Genomic DNA, 22,634 nt, shown 5'->3' with positions numbered 1-22,634 from the left:
CATACATACATACATACATACATACATACATACATACATACAAACGGACATACATACATACATTATGGTTGCCCCCTCGTTATCGAGTATAACCATTGCACGAAGCTTAACTGTTATTGGTGCTGTGATCGAATGTGACTTTTTAACCCAGCTAAAGATCTACAATGTCTTGTACAGAATTGGCAACTAAGACCTTTACTGGTAATAGCCGGCTGTAGTTGTAACTGGGCTTCATGTACCTTTGCATATCGTATGTACATACATACATACATACATACAAAATTTGATAAACTTTGTCCACAAAATGGGATATGAAGAAGTTCTTTTTTTTAAAAAAAAGGATTCTTTTCAATTGTCTACAAACACAAGCTGAGGCGCTTTGTAATATACTCCATTCTCTCAAGAATGGGGAGAGAGAGAGATTTGTGGTACTGGTAACGCACACATACACACACACACACATACGTACATATATATATATATATATATATATGTATATATATATATATATATATATATATATATATATATGAACAGAAATGAAAATTAACACGTCATTTTATTCCCACCTGTCAGGAATTATTTCTTTTGTCAGAAAGGCTTTTTTCAACTGAGAAGATTCATAGAATCATTTTTGCTTCTCTTTGAGCATATTTTCCGAAAGTTTATACTGAAATCTGTTTGTGTTTAATTAAAAAGTCATAATTTGAAGACAGTGCTGAAAAAATTTGCTTGAAGTGAAGAAATCTTCGAGTTTAATTCAAAACTGCATCCATTTTAAGAAAGTTTTAGAACGTAGCGGCAGGCGAAATACCGCTAAGCACTTCGCCCGGCGTGCTAACGATTCTGCCAGTCTTTTGACCGTCTCTCTTTGTATACGAACCACCGTTGAGTTTCGTCCGTTTGTCTCTGTATATCAATTACTCTTGAACGAACACACAGACACAGTAATCAACAAGCTGTGAACACTCAGCCGTGTTATAGCAACATAGCACAAAGATAGAGAACCACCATACTAGTTGTACCATCACTAAACTGATGACTAGAATCTTACATTAATTTAATGGGCTAAAACCCATTAAAGTGGTGACTCCGAGTAAAAAGATCTACAGCCTTCGCTTCAACAACCATTGCCTGCTGTATGATTCGCGACGTTCAATTTCATGATTGCCTCCACATCTCGATCACGTGTGGAAAGCTATGGATTGTTTCAGCGGTCAGGTTTTCCTACACCAGGGACATTCGCTACAGAGGAGACCGGTTGACTATAGAAACTTCAGCTTTTCTGATTTGAAGCCATGGACTCGACTCGGGTTACGCATTTTTATTGCAGGAAGATTTTTCCACTCTAAGATGTCGTACAACTTTCATAACCAACACGGTTGTTTTCCTTTTCCCTTTGTTTTAAGACTCTATAGACTCTTTATTCGCAGGCTTTGGCACCCTTTTGCATAATGTGTCTTTGTGCATTTCTATATTTTCAGGTTACACGTACGAATTCCAGTTCGAGGCTTCGACGGTGATCCTCGTTTTCGTTATCGTCCTTTCTGTCGGCCTCTTCCTTATGACGTGTTGCTGTCAGTTCCACGTCTGGTGTTCAAGAAGTCAACAGCAGAAAGAGATAGTCAAGCACACCAAGAATCTCCGTAAGAATTGTAGGAAACTCAAGAGAAACTGGAATATCTATTGACAGCTGACTGATACATACATACAACGCATATGAACGACTTCTTTGAAATACCTATATATATGTATAAATGTAAAACGGAGTCCAAGCGAGAAGTCAAAACTTATTCTGAAACCACCAGACACCTGATAATACTTGGCACTTGCATATAGACTCTGATTTAAACCAAATCAAAATACAGCATGGATGATAGACTCCACGCACACATGGGAGTATCAATGTATAAAAGAATCATAAAAATTTCTATTCAAAAAGATCTATAAATAAAGGGATTCTCTACAAAAAAAAATGTCTGTGAAATATTCATACAAGCCCTTTGTGGAGGACCTATATATTTGCAGGATTATATTAGAATTAACAAATGGTCAACAGAAAAATGTCCTTCTGGTGTTCTTTGTCTGTAAGAGAATTCTTTTAATAATCAACTGGCAAAAAGGAGTCATCCTCTGAGGGACCAGTTTCCTATCCAGGGGGAATATATATGCCACGTAAGCCAGGAAAACATCCACATGAGTTTATATGACTCAGAAAGGATCTTCGTCCCTCAAAGGATGACTCCTTTTTGCCAGCTGAATGGACTGGAGCAACATGAAATGAAGTGTCTCGTTCAAGAAATACAATGCATTGCCCAGTCCAGGAATTGAAATCACGATCTTACAATCATGAGTCCAACAGCCAAACCACTGAGCCATGTGCCTCTAATGGGGTGGGGGAGACACATGTAAGGGAATTATTCTAAAGTGGTCTAACTGTGTAGGTCATGGATGGAGAAATGAATAAATTTCTTTTGTACACAGACTATATATTGGCTTTCTGTTGTCTTTTGTATATCTTTTACCTTTTACTGGTTTTGGTCATTGGACTGTGGCCATGCTGGGGCATCATCTTGAAGGGTTTGGCTGGACACATTGACCCCGGAACTTATTTCTTTTAAGCCTTGTATTTATTAAATTAGTGTCCTTTGCTGAACTGCTAAGTTATGAAAACATAAACAAAGCAATAGTTGTCAAGTGTTGGTGATGGGGTGGGGATAAACACACTGACACACACACACATATGTATAATGACAGGCTTCTTTTAGTTTCCATCTACCAAATCTACTGACAAGGGCTTGGTCAGCTTGGGGCCAGAGTTAAAGACACTTGCACAATGGGCCTGAATCCCAAACCATGTGATTTGGCAAAAGAGACGAGTGAAATAAGCAAATTTTTTAAAAATTAAGCCTTTACATCCATATGTTCAACTAGAAGCCCTTCAAGGCAGGGCTCCACCATGTCCACGTTCCAATGACTATAGCAGGTATAAAGGGTCTTAACCCTTTATACCTGCTACAGCATGATTGGGGTCATGGAGCCTGGCAGTCTAGTCATATATAGATCATGGATTCCAAAGTACCTTGGATCGTGGGGTGACCTGCTGTGCTTGAGGAGACCTATTGAGTCAAGTACATCAACATCAAAATAAATATCAAATGGAAATTGTAGTTGTGCCAGTGGCACGTAAAAAGCACCATCCGAACATGGCCAATGCCAGCGCCACCTTGACTGGCTTCCATGCTGGTGGCACGTAAAAAGCACCAACTGATCGTTCCTGAAATTGCTGGCCTTGTGTCAAAATTAGAAACCAACAATTAAAAGAGATTATTTGTGAAAGAAAAGACAAAATCATTAGTTACAAAAACTTATTTATTTCAAAACATTATAACAATTTCATTGCTTGATGATGTTTTTAACGAAGTAAAAAATATAGAAATTTAATTAATAACCTGATATCAATTTACAAAAGGAAATATCACATGAGTCATTAACCATTATTTGATTAAACATTATCAGATGGAATGTCATTATTTTAAGCTGTGTCAGTTATTCATCAAAATATGATGTGGGGTAAGAAGTTTGCTTTCTGAACTCATGGTTCTAGGTCGTTTCACTGCATGGCACCTTGGGCAAGTGACTTGTACAATTGCCCCAGGATGATCAAAGTGTTGTGGATGGATGTGGTTGATAGAAACTGAAAGAAGCCTGCTTTGTGTGTGTCTGTTGATAATACATGGCAATTGCAAATGTTAAGGAAGCAGTGTCGTTCTTTTCCAATCTTCTGTGAAAACATGTCTGGCCATGGGGTAATATTCCTTTGTTTGCATATTGGTGTGGGTTGGCAACAGGAAGGGAATCCAGCTGTAGAAACATATGCCTGAAATGAACTCCTTCCAACCCATGCCAGCATCAAAAAATAGATGTTAAAATTGATGACAATGATGATGATGATTATAATAAAACTAATATTTATTCATAAGTATACATAGAAGGGAGTGTCCATGAGGAGCTAACATGGATAATTATTAGTGTGGACGTGAGGTAGAGCTGTAGATAAGAACATGGATGTGTGTGTATGTGTGTGTGCGTGTGTGTGTGTGACTATGCATGTCAGCGTATCTGCGTGAAAGTACAAGTGTCACTGAGTGCTAGTAATTTAGTCGTAATAGAATCAATGAGGTTATTTTAAGCTGTAAACATTGAAGTGGAACTCCTTGCAATACTTGACATTAATGTGTGTGTGTGTGTGTGTGCCATCATCATCATCATCATCATCATCATTTAAAGATCACTTTTCGACGCTTGCAGGGGTCAGATGGAATTTGTTCATGCCTGCCCCTGTCACCAAGTCTCGTTTTGAAGCAAGGTAATATTCTTCCATGGCCAGACATGTTTTTTATGAAAGACCAGAGATGAACAACCCTGCTTATATAACGATGAGTCATTGATTCATCATCATCATCGTCATGACGAAAGGCGTAAAAGTGAATAAGTGAAGAGCGGCAAGGTTAGATTGTCGATTTGGTCGGTGAAAGCTTCATAGAACGATGCCAACGAGAGTGTGAAGAGGATTCTTGGAGTGAGCGGAACTGAAACTGAAAATGGTTAATATTAGTTGTTGTTGTTGTTGTTGCAGTCGGTTCTGCTTGCTGAATAAATAAACAAACATCATCATCATCATCATCATCATCACCACCATGATCACCATCATTGACATCACCATCATCATCATCATCATCGTTTTAATGTCTACTTCTCCATATTTGCATATTTCAAACAAGACAAGTTGTCTTGACCAATGGTCACCTCTTCTTGAGCAAGTTAACATTTTCCTCGAGTCTCGATATGTTTCCACAGAAGATTACAAACAAACCACAATTCTTTTGTGATGGCAACATTTGTTTAAAGAGCAAAAGGCTAAGACAAGGGAACAGGAAATACCACACACACACACACACACACTTGCATATAAAGACACACACACACACACACACTTGCATATAAAGACACACACACACACATACCAAGTCAACTCGTAAGTCTTTCGTCGACCTGGGGCCCAACATGCCAGACTGTGGGATTGAACCCAGAAGCATATGGTTGAGAAGTGGACTCCCTAACTACAGTCACGTCTTCAACCAGACTTAATGGGAATCTCTCTCTCTCTCTCTCTCTCTCCCTCTCTCTCTCTCTCTCATTCTCTTTCACTCACTCTCTTACTTTCTATGATTCTCTTTCTATTGCTTTCTTGTTCTTGCTGTCTCTCTCTTTCCCTCTCTCTCTCTCACACACACACACACACACACACACACATGTCAAAGCTTTACCAGAACCAAGCAAGAATAATAAAGAAGTTATTTACCAAAGTAATTCAAGCACCCAACGCCTATGATCTGGGCAACGATTGAGGCCAAAGTCCCTTCCACGGATTTTCTGGAATTACCTAGAAAAAAAAAGGAAACAAAAAACATTAAGTTCACAAAACGAATAAAACTCTTTAGCAACGCAGACCATTGCTGACTTCCTCATCTTCTGCTATTTCATGCATGAAACCCCTGCCTGCAAGGGTCCGACACAGTTGATTGAGGCAGATTTCTTTAAGGCTGGATGCCTCTCCAGTCGCCAACCACGACTAATTCCCAAGCAACATAATATTTCCTTATGGCCAGACATGTCTGCTTGAAAGCAATAAGCTTTCGGTGTCAAGACAGAGAGACAAGGAGACAGACAAGCAGGCAGATGACAAGACAACAGCCAGACCTTAGGGTGATTACAAAAGTAAAAAAGGTAAAAACCCTCTTCGGTGAGGGATGACCATGGGATTGCTTCTAGAAAGTTCTCCTCTGAAGAACAGGTCCAGGCAAGTTTGTTTATGGAAGACCAGTAGTCGCCCATGCATACCAGTCTCCCCCCTTTCCATGCCATTGATGTTATCCAAGGGAGAGGCAAAGGGGCCGATACAGCTTGGTACCTGTGGCACTGCAACTCATTTCTGCAACTGAGTGAACTGGAGCAACGTGAAACAAAAAACGCAACACGCAACCCAGTCCAAGAATTGAACTCACTATCTCATGATTGTGAGTCCGACACTCTAACCCTTGACCCATGCAACTCTAAAAGTACATAAGAGTTTTCTGAACAGCCTTTACAAGCAGAGAAACTTGTGCAAACTTACCAGGAAGTTTTGTTTTACCAAATCTGATCCCGACAACTGATGCAGCACTGTCTCCAACACCAAGGGTCAACAAACCAGAAAAGCAGCTGACATAGTCTTCTACAAAAGACAAATTGTAATGGGAATCATTAGACGGAGTGTAATGTGAAGGAGGAAAATTTTTCACATTGCACATTTCACACTTTTTTCACATTTTATTGTAGAAATTTTTATTTTTATGTTCATTATATTTTCATCATTTCTACTTTATATAGAAGAACATTTTTTATCATCATCATCATCATCTTTTTAACATTCACTTCTCCATGTTTGCTTGGTTGGATGGAGTTTACTGAGGCAGGTTTCCTACAGCCAAATACCCTGGCTATCGACAACACTCACCTGCTTCCAGGGGAGTTATTCCTCCCTGGCCTGACATGTTTTGCCGAATATTGGAAACGAATGACAGTGACATTCATCTAAAACTATCATATTATATATCAAGGACACTCACAGACACACACACACATATAAGTATATGTATGTATGCATATACATATATATATATATCACATGATGACAATAATTCCGTTGTGGTATTTAATCTATATTAAGCTCATCCAGAAGTATTGGCTATCAGACAAATCTGTAATCTAGAGATCCTTTGTTCTACCTACCACACACACACACACTCAATGGACATCTTGTAGTTTTTGTCTGCCAAATCCAGTCACAAGACTCTGGTCAGCCTGGGGCTATAGTAGAAGGCACTTGCCCAAGGTATCACACAGTGAGACTGAACCCAAAGCCACACATTTGGGAAATAAACATCTTAACCACACAGCTACACCTGAGCCTATTTACATATACATGCATTGTGTGTGTGTGTGTGTGTGTGCGTGTGTGTGTGTGCACATGCTTATATAAATATAGTAATAGATAAATAAGCAAGTGCACACACATGTATGTGTCTATATGCTTGAATATGTGTGTGTATGAGTGTATATGTGTGTGTGCACATGTAATCAGAAAGGTAGGCTTGTGTGTGTGTGTGTGTGTATACACATAAGTATGTATATACATGCTTAATTGCATGTATTGTAGTATAGTACATTGCACTGTATTGTCATATGTTGTACTGTACACTGTGGTATTGTGCTGTGCTCTATCCTATTCTACTGTACTCTACCGTACAGCAGAGTACACTCGTGTTGTAGAGTTGAAATATCATAACAAGGGAAACTGACCAGAAGTGAGGAAATGTCCAGCATCGGTTGACAGCCAAACTGGAACTGAGAATCCAACCAACAGGTATATATGACTGACCAGCATTGGACCACTGTCTTTCTCGTCCAAAAATAAAGACAGACTCGATTCCAGGGATGAAGATAAAGGTGGAATTTTGTACATTCGGAATTGCTGAAATAAACCAAAATATTTAGTTGTTATAGGTTTTTTTTAATCTAGTGTATGTTATTCAGGCTGCGTTAAATTAAAACAGTTCTCTGTCTATGGCACAGAACCTCCCTAAACTAGACCCCAATATCTAAGCATTGTCCAAGTCTAATTAGGTTACTTATGTACACATCCCAATGTACAGTTTTACCAACACATTTATGCCTTTGTTTACTCTCTTTTTGTACTAGCTCACAGCACTTCCTTAGCATAAAGTGAAAACTTTCATTCACTTTTCTTCCCATTCTGTGTTAGCTGTCTGACTGGATTTGTCTCAATCAAATTCATTCTATTGAGTTGTTCTCAGCTTTCCATCTCTCAGCAACAGCCAGCTTTCTTCACTTCCAGCTTCCTTCGTTTATTGCATGAATTGGTCAGGCAAATTCTCTGCATTAGTGTCTCAAACAAAATGCCTTACAGTATTTGCTCCAGTCCTTTACATTCTGAGTTCAAATCCTGGCAAGATCAATTTTGCTGTTCATCCTTATGTGGTCAATAAAATAAAATACCAGTCAAGAACTGGGGTTCAGTCATTGAGTAAGCCCACCCATCCCCACTGCCTTGAACTTTCTGGCCTTGTACCTAAATTAGAAACTATCATCCTCATCATCCTCATCATCATTAAGAAGGTAGTGAGGTGGCAGAATTGTCAGCACACCAGTAAAAAATGCTTAGTGGCATTTAATCCATCGCTACATTCTGAGTTCAAGCTCTGCCGTGGTCAGCTTTGTCCTTCATCCTTTCAGAGTCAGTCAAATAAGTACCAGTTGGACATTAGGGTCAATGCAATTCATTTGGCCCCTCTCCCAAAACTGCAGGACTTCTGCCCAATGGAGAACAGATTATAATTATGGTTATGTTTATCATTACTACTGGCGTTAGGAAGGGCATCCAGCCGTAGAAACTCTGCCAAATCTGACTGGGCCTGATGAAGCCTTCCGGCTTCACAGACCCCAGTTAAACCGTCCAACCCATGCTAGCATGGAAAACAGACGCTAAATAATGATGATGGTGATGATGATTATGGATTTCAAATTTTGGCACAAAATTGGGGGGTGGGGCTGGGTAAGTCGATAACATCTTTCCCAGTGCTCAACTGGTACTTATTTTCTTTCACCCCAAAAGGATGAAAAGCAAAATTGACCTCAGTGGAATTTGAACTCAGAACATAAGGACAACAAAGTACCACCAAGCATTTTGCCCAATGTGCTAACGATTCTGTTCTATAATTATTTCTTAGATAATGAGTTTATTTTTGTTTTTGGAAGAGAGAAATATCATTAATGGTTTGAGCCCCAATTTGTTACAGGTATAAAAATTGATCAATCTGAATATAGTGGCTCAAACTTTTACCTCAAAACCCTTGTGCCCCACAAGGACAAAATGAAACTGGGAAAACAAGACAGAGAGACAGACAGACAGACATATAAAATAAATCTTTACCTCCAGCAGAAAAAGAAGAGCAAAGGCACACCACGCTGCCAAGGCCAGCATCATAGGTTCCAATAGCAAGCCAGGCAGGTAAACAGCAACCATAATCACATGAAAATATTTGCGTACATCATAATGTATTCTGTTTTTGTGTTTGTTGAAGTAAATGACCACTGCAATGGCCATAACTGACCATAAAACCCAATAACTCAATAGGTAGATCTAGTTGAAATCACAGAAAAGAGAAACATTTGTACATTTATCTGTTTGTCACAGTAAAACATAACACATAATATATAGTTTTATACGTTTTATATATGTATGCATATAAATGTGTGTGTGTATGTGCATATATATATAGAGAGAGAGAGAGGGAGAGAGAGAGGGTGAGAGAGAGAGAAACATGTCTGGCCATGGGGCAAATGTTACCTTGCTTGGAAACAGATGAGGGTTGGTGACAGGAAGGGCATCCTGCCGTAGGGATAATCTGCCTCAATAAAGTTCCACCCGATTCATGCAAGCATAGGAACATGAAGAATAGGCCCAGGTGCAGCTGGGAAGAAATTTGCTTCCCAACTACGTCGGCTTCCATACAGTTTCCATATGTATGGGGCTAAATAACAGCAACAACAATCAACTCCGACTTTATCCATCAACTGGACAGTGGACAGTGGACAACATGTCCAGGTTGTCACTTTGCACTTGCTTTGTTTCATGGCTGTAAGTCAGAGGTGAAGACATTGCACAAAGAACAGATTCTGCTCTCTAGTGTGCACCCTGAGACCCATATTTGTTTAGAGTTCACTCGGAAACAAACAACGTCAACATCAACAAGAGAAACATTAGGAATCGAAACAGAAAACGAGAAATATTTTAACTTTTTACTATTCATGTTATTCTGTCGAATGCAATCCTCATTGAGTCTCACCGTTTTCAATTCCTCTTGCATTACCATTTCTTAGCTTCAAGATTTCAATGATGAGGCTGTATATCTTGAGGGTAGGTGTGAAAGGCCACATCTGAGCAGTTTGAACATAAAACAGATAGAATATGGCTGGTTTAAACATTGAGGGCCAAGTGCTAGGACCATTTCCTTACTCAGAAGTTTGCCATACAAATCTCAGGAAATTCTACCCCATTTTTTCCCCATCTTCTACATCTCACCTCATTAACTCTGTTATCCCAATTTCTTCCCCCTCCCCATCACCTTCAAGCATGTCTTTTTCAATCTTCTCTTTCCTCCACCTCCCTCGTTCATTTCCATCGTCTCCTCTCACCCAGTTATTTTCATTCTTCCTCAGTACCTGACCCAACCATATCATCCTGTTTCTCTTCAGAATCTTACCTGGTTTCTACTCACATAATGGACCAACTTCTCAAAACTAAATGGGTGCAACAGCATTATCCAAAAGATTATTATAGCATTTGCTAGCAGACCGTATGTCACATAGAATTTGATTGGAGAAACCTTTGAATTATGGAAAATAGCTGCGGAAATGGCCAGAGTAAGAACCACAGTCTGGAAAACAAAAAAAGATGGAAACAAAACCAAAATTTTATCCTCAAAAATCATTCCAAAAGTAATGCAACAGATTAGTAAATTGGTTCGTTAGAAACTTCTTAATCACCAACAAAGTTATTACTTACTAAATACAGAATTTTAAAAGTAAAAATAAGATAAATAAATAATGATTAAATATTCACAAATACTTACGGCAATTATAACTTCCATGTCTAAAACATGAATTCCTGCAGTCATTTTCTGTAAAACAAAAGGAAAAGAAGGATAGATTTATTGAGTTGGGGCAAAGTAAGGGATATTATAGCAATGACCAATAGGGGACAGTGTCCGATCCTGGATCACAACCCAGCCAAACCAAACAAAATTTTTATAGGTGCAGGCATGGCTGTGTAATGAAGAAGCTTGCTTTATAGCCACAAGGTTTTAGGTTCAGTTCCAATGCATAGCACTTTGAGAAACTGTCTTCTACTATAGCCCTGGGCTGACCAATGCATTGCAAGTGAGGATGAAGAAGGCAGTTGAGATGGTGATGGCGATGGGGGTCGTAGTGATGATGTTGATTTCATATGTCAAAAATATTTTTGTCATTGCAACCCTTTCGTAATTATACCACAGCCCAATTAATACCTCAAATTGGGTTGCAGTCTAATTATGAAATAAACAGTTTACATAAAGATATGCAGTACTGTCCTAAGTACCAAAACTGAAAGTTTGCAATGATTAGGCAGCTGATGAGAGGAAGATTCTCCCTTTTGTTCCATCTGTTACTATTTTCTCATTTCACCCGTAGAGTTAGAGCAATAGAAAAAGACAAGGAGAGAAATATGTTACCTTTATTACCAACAGGGCATTGTTGTGAACAAAATATTGTATAAGTTGGGAAACAAGGACCAGTTCTCCATAAGTAAATGTCTTTGGTAAGAGCAGCAGCATCTTTCTCATGAGATAAAGGTGAGCAACCAGCATCATGCCAAAAGCAAAAGAGTCCAACCAGCCTGAAAGTAAAAATGTATATGATTATTATTATTATTATTATTATTGAGTGAGAGAGCAGTTCATGCCATCAAAGTGACACTGGGGTAAAATATACGAAGCCCAATATACCCATCATGACTACCCGTCTGATAAAGGTACACCAGGCACATGCATCACAACCATATGTGCGCGACATGGTGATCTCATATCAAGATAAACAGCACATGACCTTGCAGGTGGGGCCCAGTTAGAATTTTCTTCAGGTTGAGTAGCCCATCCTGCTCAAACGGTCCCTGAATAAGGGTTGCTTTAGGATGTTGAACGAAACACCTATGTTTCCAGAGGTGAACCATTCAAACTCCAAAGAATCCCTCTCAACACATGGCCATGATGCTCCCCCACTACTTCTGCTCGTGATCAGAGATGCACATATCGTCAGCCAGTAAGGGACATGCTCAACTGGTTAAGGTCAAACAACTGACAAGCAAATCTGTGGTATTGAGCAGAATATTTGCTGTAGCCCATCTTTTATACCAAGACAAAACAATGTACATGATGACACTTCCAATCAGTTAAGATCAGAAGCCATGAGAGCCACTGCCTGGTACTGCATCAGGGCATTTATTATTATTATGATTATTATTATTATTATTATTATGATTATTATTATTATTATTATTATGATTATTATTATTGCGTGTGCATGCAGGCGAGTTTGTGTCTGAGTATTTACATCCCCATAACTAAGCAGTTCAGCAAAAGAGACCAATAGAATAAGTGCCAGGCTTAAAAAAAAATAACCCCTGGGGTGCAGTTCATTTGACTAAAAGTTCTTCAAGGTGGTGCCCCAGCATGGCCACAAGCTTACAACTGAAACAAGTAAAAAAAATAAAAGATATGACAGAAAAGATCACTTACCACTTTCCTCTGATCTGGAAGCTGAACTACTACTACTACTACTACTACTACTACTACTACTACTTCTTCTTCTTCATCATCATCATCATCATCATTCATCATCATCATCATCATCATCATCATCATCATCATCATCATCATCATGCCTTCCTTGTTACCAAACAAGGTAATATTTCCTCATGATCAAAACACTCAAACATTTCTGCACACCCATTCATAGATTCACAAACAAGCACACACACACACACACACACACACACACATGCATGTATGTATGTGTGTGTGTATATATATATATATATATATAAATCATCCTCATCATCATTTTCATATATATGTACACACACACACACACACACACACACACACCCATACACACATGCACGTGTGTGTCTGCATAAGCATGTACCTGTGTACAAAATACCATTTTTCCTTCCTCACCTTTTTCCATCCACAATGGTATAGCGACACCAAAGACTGCATCGAGGAAGATCTCCTTTGCACGAGAGTCCGGGAAATGCGTTGGTCTTTCAAGAATCCGATATGCCAGATACAATGGATTCAAAACCAGAATGTAACTTTGATACAAAGCGTCTTCATATGTTGAAAAACCTGAAAGACAATCCAGAACATGAAAGCATTAAAGTATGTCAACTGGAGGGTCACAGGAGCAGCACATCTACTGATACTAAAGGTATGTCAAGAACTGGGTTGATTTCAGTATTATGAGAACATCTAATGATATGCTTACAGGTGTGTGTGCGTGTGTATACATGAGTATGCAAGTATGTATATATGTATATACATGTGTATGCAAGTATGTATGTATGTATATACATGTGTATGTAAATATAATAAACAATGTGTAGGTGTCAATTACAACTGTTTCCATTGAATTCTTTAATTGATTAATTACATTACATCATTATACAGCAAAGGTCAGGAAGTCACAAAATTCTGGCAGGAATGCCAAGCAGTACAGCAAGTCGTTTCCAAATTTTGGGCAGAGTGAATTGCATCATGGTGTTCTTTTTCTCACAGACGGTGCCCAACTGACCCTACTATACTGTGTAGTCAACAAAATCACGTGCAAAATTAAAAACATTAAATGGCAACAATTAACCCATTGCACCCTGTATATATACACACATATATACACACATATATACACACATATATACACACATATATAGCGATTGCTCCATTTTCACAGATGATAGCCGTCTCCTTGTGCTTCCTTGTTGTTTAATGACATTTCAGACTTTCTATCCATGACCTCACAGATAGCAATTCAGTCCATCTGTGAGATTTGTAAGGTGTGACAGGCAAAAGTTATAACTAACTGTGAACTTCCGAGTGGTTACGTCTGCACACGTCATCACTGTTGCCTTACCACAGGACTTTAAGTGGAGAGGATGAGGAATGAGGTCAGCACAAAGAGACATGTGGATGTCATTGGCTTATAAGTGATAATCACACTTGTACAACACAAGTCTCCTTGTCTCAGTGACCGGTGCCTATTGCCCAGCCAAAGCAAGAAGACCAGATATCTCATGAAGCAGCAGATAAGTTTTGTTACCAAGGTAACATAATTAGTTTTGAGAGCAAATATTCCAAAAGAGTTGTATCTAGAATAAGAATGGAAAGGAGAAAGTCCAGAGAGATAGTAATTCTACTGGCCAGAAAGAGCTTTTTTTCCTCAGTGAAGAGCAGATTGCATGAAGCTTGTGCACGAAATGCACAGCTGCATGGCAGTGAGCTTGAAGACGACGAGGCAAGCGTGCATCACTGCATGTCAGCATCCATGGAGAATAAATTGAGAGACAGAAGAGGTATAAGAGGAACCAGATGCAGTGTCTAAGAGAAGAAACCCTCTTTGTATGGAACAATGATGCAGATGGCAGATGGCAGCTGCATAAGTGCCAAGCATTCAAAGGGAATGGCACTTGTGGAAGACTTCCCAAGATGCAACATCCAACGAAGGAGATGACAGAAGACAATTTTGACTGGTGATGCACAATGTTGCAGAACACCCAGCCTCCTGGAGAAACTTGACGAAATACTCAGCAAAATTGTGGAGTGGGGGGGTACATATCTCTCCCCTGCTTATTTTTTATTCTCTACTTTTGCACTTTCCTACCATTTCTTCTCCTATCCATTGTGCCAAACCACCCATGACTGAAACAAAACCATTCAACCACCCCTACTAAATGCCCTTCTCCCTCTGTACCCCCCTCTCCCATCTCTCTATCATCTCTTCTCACCATCCATACCACTGATGCATTCTGAATCCCAACCCCTACCTCAACCAACGGCCTCTTGCAATTCCGTTTTGCTCTGTCTTTTAGAACCAGGATGCTTAAGTTGAGATGGAATGGCTTGTTTCCTTGTAACTGTTGCTTACTTTCCATCAATCTTCTCTCTCCATGGCTCCCTTCTGCTCATTTTCTTAGCCATGTTACTTTGAAGATGAGGACATGTTCTGGCTCCACCTCCCACTCCTCCTCATTGTCATCATCATCATCATCATCCTTATCACCATCATAGCCAACACTATGCCCCCCCCACCTCCACCACTTTGAAGATATAAAAAATTTAAAAACCACACGCACTGTCTGTTTACCTTTGTTCTGACATAGATTTTAATCACCTAAATCCTTTAGCATTTAAGCTGGTCTAATTCACCCCAAATATTCTACAGGTTTTGTTTTATGTTCAGATTGGTCAGAATCTGGCCTCTCACACTTACCCTGCAATGTTATTCTAAAAATAAACAATTAGCTCATCGTAATTTTGAAGCTTTGTGAAAATGCATAATTAATTCGAAATAATTAGCATTACTTTTGACAGAATAATCTGAATGTTAATGAGTTAATTATCTTAATCACTTTTTTTTTTATAAACTACTGACTACCATCACTACCATGGCCCACACTATGCATGAAGAAAGGAACTTACTGGATGACCGAATCCGTGACAACAAACAAAGGGGGAAGAGCAGGACTGACCACACCGAACACCTGGCCCGTGGTCTGAAATGGAGGAAAAGGACAAGAAGATAATTTGCAAATTTCAAAAGGGGTGGCCATGTGGTTTAAGAAGCTTGCTTTGCAAACATGTGGTTTCAGGTTCAGTCCCACAGTGCAACACCTTGAGCTGACCAATGCTTTGTGAGTGAATTTGGGAGACAGAAACTGTGTGGAAGCCTGTCATGTGTGTGTGTGGGGTCGGTTTGTTTATGTCCCCATAATTTAGCTGTTCAGCAAAAGAAACTGATAGAATAAGTACCAGGCTAAAAAAAAGTAAGGGTTGAGATTGATTTGTTCCATGAAGCCCTTCAAGGTGGTGCCCCAGCATGGCCACATGACTGAAACAAATAAAATCCAAAGATAAAAGAAACATTTGGCTGTTTGATGGACCAGGCTTACAATCAAAAGGGTTCTACCCATAATGAATCCATTGTCTTCAAACGTAGGTTAGGGAGTTGCATTCATGATTCTAAGATCGTGGGTTCAATTCCTGGACAGGATGACACATTGTGTTCTTGAGCAAGACACTTCATTTTATGTTGCTCTGGGGAAAGACTATATACACCAAAGAAACCAGGACGCTGGCCTCGTGAGTCTGTATGGACCGGTGTGACATGAAGCAGTTCATGAAATAGACTAAAACTATAATCCTAATGGCAACGGTCACCCGGCTTCACTCTGGCCACAATTTAACGACAAACGGAATGAGTGTTCCAGTAAATTTATTACTTACCTGCAAAATGTCTCGGAAATGAGAAATGTCTGACACTGCCATTTCCATTCTGTGTAAACTGACCAGCAAAATGCAGCTGAATCTGTAAGAAGAAATAAGTCCACACATTAATGTCAAGTCCTTACGATGCCAAAATGGGGGGGGGGAGTAAAATATAGAAAAAGGGGGTCAGCAGAAAGGATTTTTGGCATAAAGTGAAATTGATGATAATAGCAGCTTTTTCTTTCAGCTCATTCATTTATACACGTCCTAACTTTACACAGGAAACGTGTCAAGTCCAATAGGAAAAGGTGTTTCCTAGGGCTAAATAACAGTAGCATTGTTCCCTTTCGTGGGACTGCCACATTAAGTTGACAACATACTATCACTTTATCGTGCTACCACTACATAAATCTGTTTGAGAGATTTAGAAATATATTACACCTGACTTTTTACACTTTCAAAGGAGATGCTTGTCTCATTCCTTTCCCTCCTTCACACAACATCCAAATATAATGCCTGATCCATTATGACACCTCATCACTCTCCCACTCCACTCAATCACGCCCACCCTTCCTTCTAAAATGCAAAGAGCCACGCAACTCCTTTACAGCTACAAACCTGTTTCTGTTCTGGTCATTTCTTTCAAGCTTTCGTCTCTCAACTCCGATCTGTTGGCGCTCATAATCTTGCAAGCCTCATGGTTGCCTCACAAATGGCTGTGGCATGAGAAAAGCATCCAAGACATGCTGTAAAGTTGTTGGAGTTAGGAAGGGCATCCAACTATAGAAACACTGGCAAAACAGGCAATGAAGCATGATGTGGTCCCGAGCAAGCATGGAACAATGGAAATTAAACAATCACACACACACACACATACATAACCCACCAATTCAGATAACTACAAACCCCAAGAGTTGTCTTCACTTAAACAAAAAAAAACCTTTAGCAATTTGTTAGGGACTGGCTTGTATTCTGCCAAGGGTGTAAAACTTAGATAAATTCCCAAGAAATATACAGGCACACACATGCATGCACGCACACACATGCATGCACGCACACACACACACACACACACAGACAAATTCTTGTAATCTGCGACTACGTTTTAGCAATAAAATTTCTCTTGGCCCCAAATACCGAATGTAGTAAATAAAGCAAACGTCAAGTTAACTAAAAACATGTTTAACTTCTTTGAAGATCTCTGATTAAGAAAGCTGGTCCAGACACGAGCGTGGAAGTCGTACTTTCTCAGCCGTGGGAACTTCCGTCTTCATCGACAGAGGGTATTCATAAATTAAAAAACACAAAATGCATTTCTTTGTTTATTTTGCTGTTAAGAGACTGGCGTGAGGCAGGTGAGGGGTTCAATGCTTGTCTCAGGTGACAATTCACCTGAGTATTGTTTACCTTTGCATTTAGGAACTTATTGAACGAATATAAAATGTCTGAGGACTTGAGGAAGAAGAGTGGTGGTGGTGGTGGAGGTGGGGGTTCGTCTGTGCATTAATTTATTCATTGACTCATGTGCGTATGTGTGGATTTATCCGTGTAGTTGTATGTGTGCATATGTATGTGTGCATATGTATGTGTGCATATGTATGTCAGCACATTTGCATAGTTGTGTGTGTGTGTGTGTGCTTGACTACTTGCACGTGGATATTTATGATGTTTAGAGAATGTATGCCTGTGCATGTATGTGTGAGTGAGAAAAAGAGGGGGAGAGGTGCAGGGAGGGAGAGGGGGAGAAAGGGAGAGGAGAAAGAGGAGTAGGGGAGAGAGGAAGAGTGGCTGAGTGACAGAAAAGGAGAGGGGCAGAAAGGGAGAGGGGAAAGAGGGTGAAGGGGTGTGTGTTTGTGTCTTATTTTCGCTTGTTCCAGTCATTAAATCACGTCCATACTGGAGCACCATCTTGAAGTATTTACTTGAACAAATTGACCCCAGTAATTTTTTTTTTCTAAGGCTGGCATTTGTTCTATTGGTCTCTTTTGCTGAACAGCTAAACTATGAGGACATAAACAAACCAACACCAGAGTCATCAAGGCACAAACACACACACACAAATATATACTGGGTTGACTAAAAAGTTCATTTGGTTTTTTCAACGCAAAATAAGACACAAGTTTTAAACACAAAGTGATCGATTCAATCGGTGATACGATCACCATTTCGTTCCAGAATCTTCTGCCATTTTGTAAGGAGATCCATTATTCTCCATTTGAAGAATTTCCTGTCTTGACTGGCAAAAAACTCTTTCAGAATCTTTACACCTTCTTCAGAGTTGAAGGTTTGTCCATTTAATGAATTTCAAAGCGTCTGAAAGGGGTGGCATTCTTGAGGTTCAAGGTCAAGTGAATATGGAGAGTGTGCCAAAACCTCCCACCCGGGCCCGAGTGACTTCTGTTGCATCAGCCAAGAAGTGTGAGGTCTGGCATTGTTGTAATGAAGGACGATTAAACAGACTGAAATAAGGACAACTAGTTTTGACCAAGTAGAATACAGACCAAAGAAGTATACTTACGAAACAGGAGGATGTAACTGTTCACAAACGACTGCACAGAATATAGCACATACACACAGCCTGCACCGACCACAGATGCTTCTAATTTTGAGCTGATGTCCATTGCCAGAAAATGAGAAGATTATCTGCAAATAATATAAAACTCACATTCAATGATGGAACACAAACGAAGTGGGGGCTTCATTCAATACAACAGTCTCCCTCAAATCCCATTAAAAAAAAAGCAATTATGCAATTCCTTTATAGTTAAAGACCTCAGGTAATTTCTGGTACAAACACTCTGTGCTTTATGTAGCCAAGACTAATAAACAATGAAGTGGCAAGGGAGATTTTTACACCAGTTGCTTAACCTGTTAGAAATAGAAGCCAAATCTCCCTCAAATCAAACCCTGTTGCCTTAACCTATTAGTGCTCAGATCACTCACTCAAATGAATATTTATTCACATCGTTTTGAACTAAGAATGCTTTATCTTGTAACTTCAATATTTCAATAATATGATTGTTTATATTATACTGACAATGTAGGGCAAGTGGGAGAGGCAGGACCTGACCAGTTTGAATATAGAGTAGGTAGAATATTTTGACCAGATATGAGGACACATTTGCCAGAAAAAACGAAATAGACAGGGTGGTCATAGCTGAAATACTTTCTTGATCAAGGCTTTCTTGAGACAAAACAACAATCTTCAAACCATTCTTTTTTATTTTGTTGTTACAACACATGAACCTCTACCTAGTCACCTGAGATGCTAGAAATAGCAGTTAAATTTTTTTTTTATGTTAAGACAGTAGGGTGTGATATGAGAAATAAATTTAACTGTTATTTCCAGCAAAAGCGCGGTGTGCGTGGGAAGATGCGCCTACGCAATATGTTTGTGACACAAGGGAAGTTACTCTACTGACAAAATTAGTTTCACCGAGCTGTGAGGCCCAGGGAGGGAAATTGGCCATCGAAAAAAGAAATATGATTTACAAGACAAGAGAAAACATTCACTCGAAATATGATAAACGGAGCTACTGAAAGAAACTGTATTTCGGATACTTCCTGGTCTCAGAACTTAAAGTAATTCATATTAAACGTTGTTGTTTAATAGCCAAAACCTGTGGCCAAATGGGTTCCAGCCTTAAATAATCCTTTCCTCTTCCACCACCCAAATATTATGTATCTAAACTTGCTTTAAATTCCTTCTATAAATACATTAGGATGTGAGGTGAGGAAGATTCAGCTGTTGTCTCATGTCCGAGTCAGCCCTACTCCAACAAACCCATGATCGGAAACGTTCCGAATCCGTGGTAATTAATTCATTTTCCCAAGCAAGATATATATTTAGGACCACAACATCGTATGAGCCCTTCTTTTATTAGTGTACGATGTGGGTTGGGCGAGATTTAGTTGTTATTTCAAACAGATCGGACGACACTATAAGTCATTCGTTGACTGCTGTAACAAATCTGTAATGAAAAGTATCCCACCCATATATATATATATATATATATATATATATATATATATATATATATCAGTCATTGTGTATGTAGATGTACATTATCCAATGAATTCTTCCTTTTATAGTTTGGTAATATGTGATTTCGCTGTTATTTCTTCCTACGTCAACAAACTTTCTAAGTTGGCTTGTATAAACACCGAATTTGTTTCACATATTTACACTCATGCAAAGTAGAAGATATGCAGAAATAAAAACAAGCTTAAATGATGTTCAATGTCTTTCAACAGAATCAATCAAGTCGCGGAAGTGGAATTTCTGCGACCACAAATAAAACCTGATCGCAAAAAGGTCTCACTGGGTCCGGGGCCGTTTTACGATATTCTTCAACATAGGATAAAACAAGATTACGTGATGTTCATGCCTTTCTCGAGAAACTTTTAACGATGTTAAGAAATGGAAATAAATTAATATAACTACGGGGACAAAGAATCGAAACCCGATCGCCAAACACTCGGCTCAGTCGGCATTTTAAAATCTACGATTCTCGCTAATTGATATTGAATTATTAATTAAGTTTAGACTCAGAGAAAATAATAACCCGGGTTTTGACGCTTGTAATGATGATGATCGTAATTGAATAAGAATTTCAAGGAAACCATCCAGGTCAAAGTCCACAGAGGTCAAAGTTCAATAATTGGGATTTGGGCAAAGCGACATGTAAGAGAAAAACGGTTACTGCTAATTCCTACTCCGATAATGGTAATAGAGATCATAGAGGAAAAGTATGTTTACCTATGTCAAGGTTCCTTTAAGAGTATCTGGCTGTTTATTGTTAGCTGTTGTGTTGTGGTGACATTCATGCCTTGGCGATGACGATTAAAGCAGACCAAAACATAACGTTGGAGGGGCAGATAACCCAACATAGAGTTTGGAAAACATAACGTTGGAGGGGCAGATAACCCAACATAGAGTTTGGAAAACATAGCGTTAGTGAGGCAGGCGACCCAACATAGAGGTTGTAAAACATAGCGTTAGTGAGGCAGGTGACCCAACGTAAAAGTTGAAAAACATAGCGTTAGTGAGGCAGGTGACCCAACATAGAGGTTGAAAAACATAGCGTTAGTGAGGCAGGTGACCTAATGAACACTCGCAAACATTTCAGAGACAGGTAACCCCAAACACTGCCAACCTAAATACGATATTATTGTCGAAGGGGCTTTCAAATGAGATGAGACTTCGTGACATTCATGCCTTTTTTGATGAGCATTATTAACGAAGTTAAGTGATGCAAACAGACTATTCACTCCTACAACAAATTAAAAATTGAAGGCATTAGCGTTAAAGAGGCAGGTAACCGAACAAACAGCGCTTAAAAGGCAGATACCCATGAAACGAATCTCGCCTTTGTTGAACATTTAACTTGGAATTGGACAAAATTGGGATCCAGCAGACACGGGCAAAGGTTTTCGAGAAGCGGGCAACGGTACTACCTGAGAACAGTGGTCCCGGTGTGCGTACTCGCGCATCCGCGCTAGCTAGTCATGACTAGTCGATCCTTACTTTGTGTTTAAAAAATTATTTACTTTGCCAGGTAGTCGTTGTAGGATCGACTAGTCACGACTTGCGAGTGCGCGCACCGTGACCACTGTTCTCAAGTGGTACCCGGGCCGCAATACTAAAAACAATCGAAATTTATTTTTTGTCGAGCGGGCCGCAGTTTGCCGCGGAAATCTTCCATCTTCCGTGTTCAAACCCTGCCAAGATTTCCTCCTTCCGGGGCCGAGGAAACGAAGTACCTGTCAAATACTGGATCGATTTAGTGTTTCGGTAAAGCATTCGAGCTGGGAATTGAATCATAATCGATGTCTAAAGACACCCAAGTCGATATTGTCAATGTAATTAATTATTTGAACGATAAAATATTAAAGTTGTTGCTGTTTAGCCTTTGGTAAGTATGATTGAGCAAGCCTACGATCAAAGACTTTCCAGCTATGACCAACCTCACTTCTTTGTATATCAAACAGCATATAATCCATCCAATATGGACATTGTTTTTAAAAGGAGGTACATTGTAATCTGAGGACGGTTTAGCTGCTATTTCTATAGGTTCAACTGGCCGCATAGAAGCTTTCCTTGTCTCTTGATTTAATTATGAAGTACTTTAGGGGAGGTGTCGAAATAAAGATGTCTGGCCCCAGATCAATCTATCATCAACTGAACAGCTAATTGCATCCGTATAATTAATGTAGTAATTAATCAACTCATGCGGTGAGACGAAAATAACCTTAGCTCGGTTTTATTTATGAGTTTGGCATGTATGAGCGACGATAACATTTTTTCTCCCTTCATTGCATTTGTATTGTAATAAAGTTAAGAATAATGAACCCAACACGACTTCGGTTTCGGGCGAACGAAAATGTGAAATTCTAAAATTCAGAGGGACACAATGTAATATGGTTGGCCCT

The 22,634-nt window shown here is 39.4% G+C and overlaps 1 protein-coding gene across 3 annotated transcripts in view; it reads right to left on the bottom strand.

The window, feature by feature from the left end:
* Nucleotides 1-3,357: 3,357 nt before the first annotated feature.
* Nucleotides 3,358-22,634, bottom strand: part of LOC115223836 (dolichol kinase) — a 42,866-nt gene continuing 23,589 nt past the window's right edge. The window contains exons 1-13 of one of the 3 annotated variants that reach the window (XM_029794518.2): nt 20,962-21,109; nt 18,721-18,845; nt 16,221-16,302; nt 15,417-15,490; nt 12,900-13,070; nt 11,397-11,560; nt 10,758-10,805; nt 10,389-10,562; nt 9,056-9,265; nt 7,405-7,576; nt 6,179-6,277; nt 5,366-5,446; nt 3,358-4,598 (exon numbers count right to left, since the gene is read on the bottom strand). In XM_029794518.2, the coding sequence (XP_029650378.1) occupies nt 4,468-4,598; nt 5,366-5,446; nt 6,179-6,277; nt 7,405-7,576; nt 9,056-9,265; nt 10,389-10,562; nt 10,758-10,805; nt 11,397-11,560; nt 12,900-13,070; nt 15,417-15,490; nt 16,221-16,302; nt 18,721-18,823 (1,509 nt within the window). In that variant the 5' untranslated portion in view covers nt 18,824-18,845; nt 20,962-21,109 and the 3' untranslated portion in view covers nt 3,358-4,467. Of the gene's footprint in view, nt 4,599-5,365; nt 5,447-6,178; nt 6,278-7,404; nt 7,577-9,055; nt 9,266-10,388; nt 10,563-10,757; nt 10,806-11,396; nt 11,561-12,899; nt 13,071-15,416; nt 15,491-16,220; nt 16,303-18,720; nt 18,846-20,767; nt 20,790-20,961; nt 21,110-22,634 lie in introns of those variants that run through there. The other 2 variants (XM_036512730.1, XM_029794519.2) reach the window with 2 other exon arrangements.

This window comes from Octopus sinensis, linkage group LG24, assembly GCF_006345805.1.
Source record: "Octopus sinensis linkage group LG24, ASM634580v1, whole genome shotgun sequence".
In the NCBI taxonomy this organism is placed as follows: Eukaryota; Metazoa; Mollusca; class Cephalopoda; order Octopoda; family Octopodidae; genus Octopus; species Octopus sinensis.
This window is presented reverse-complemented; position numbering and strand designations above follow the sequence as displayed.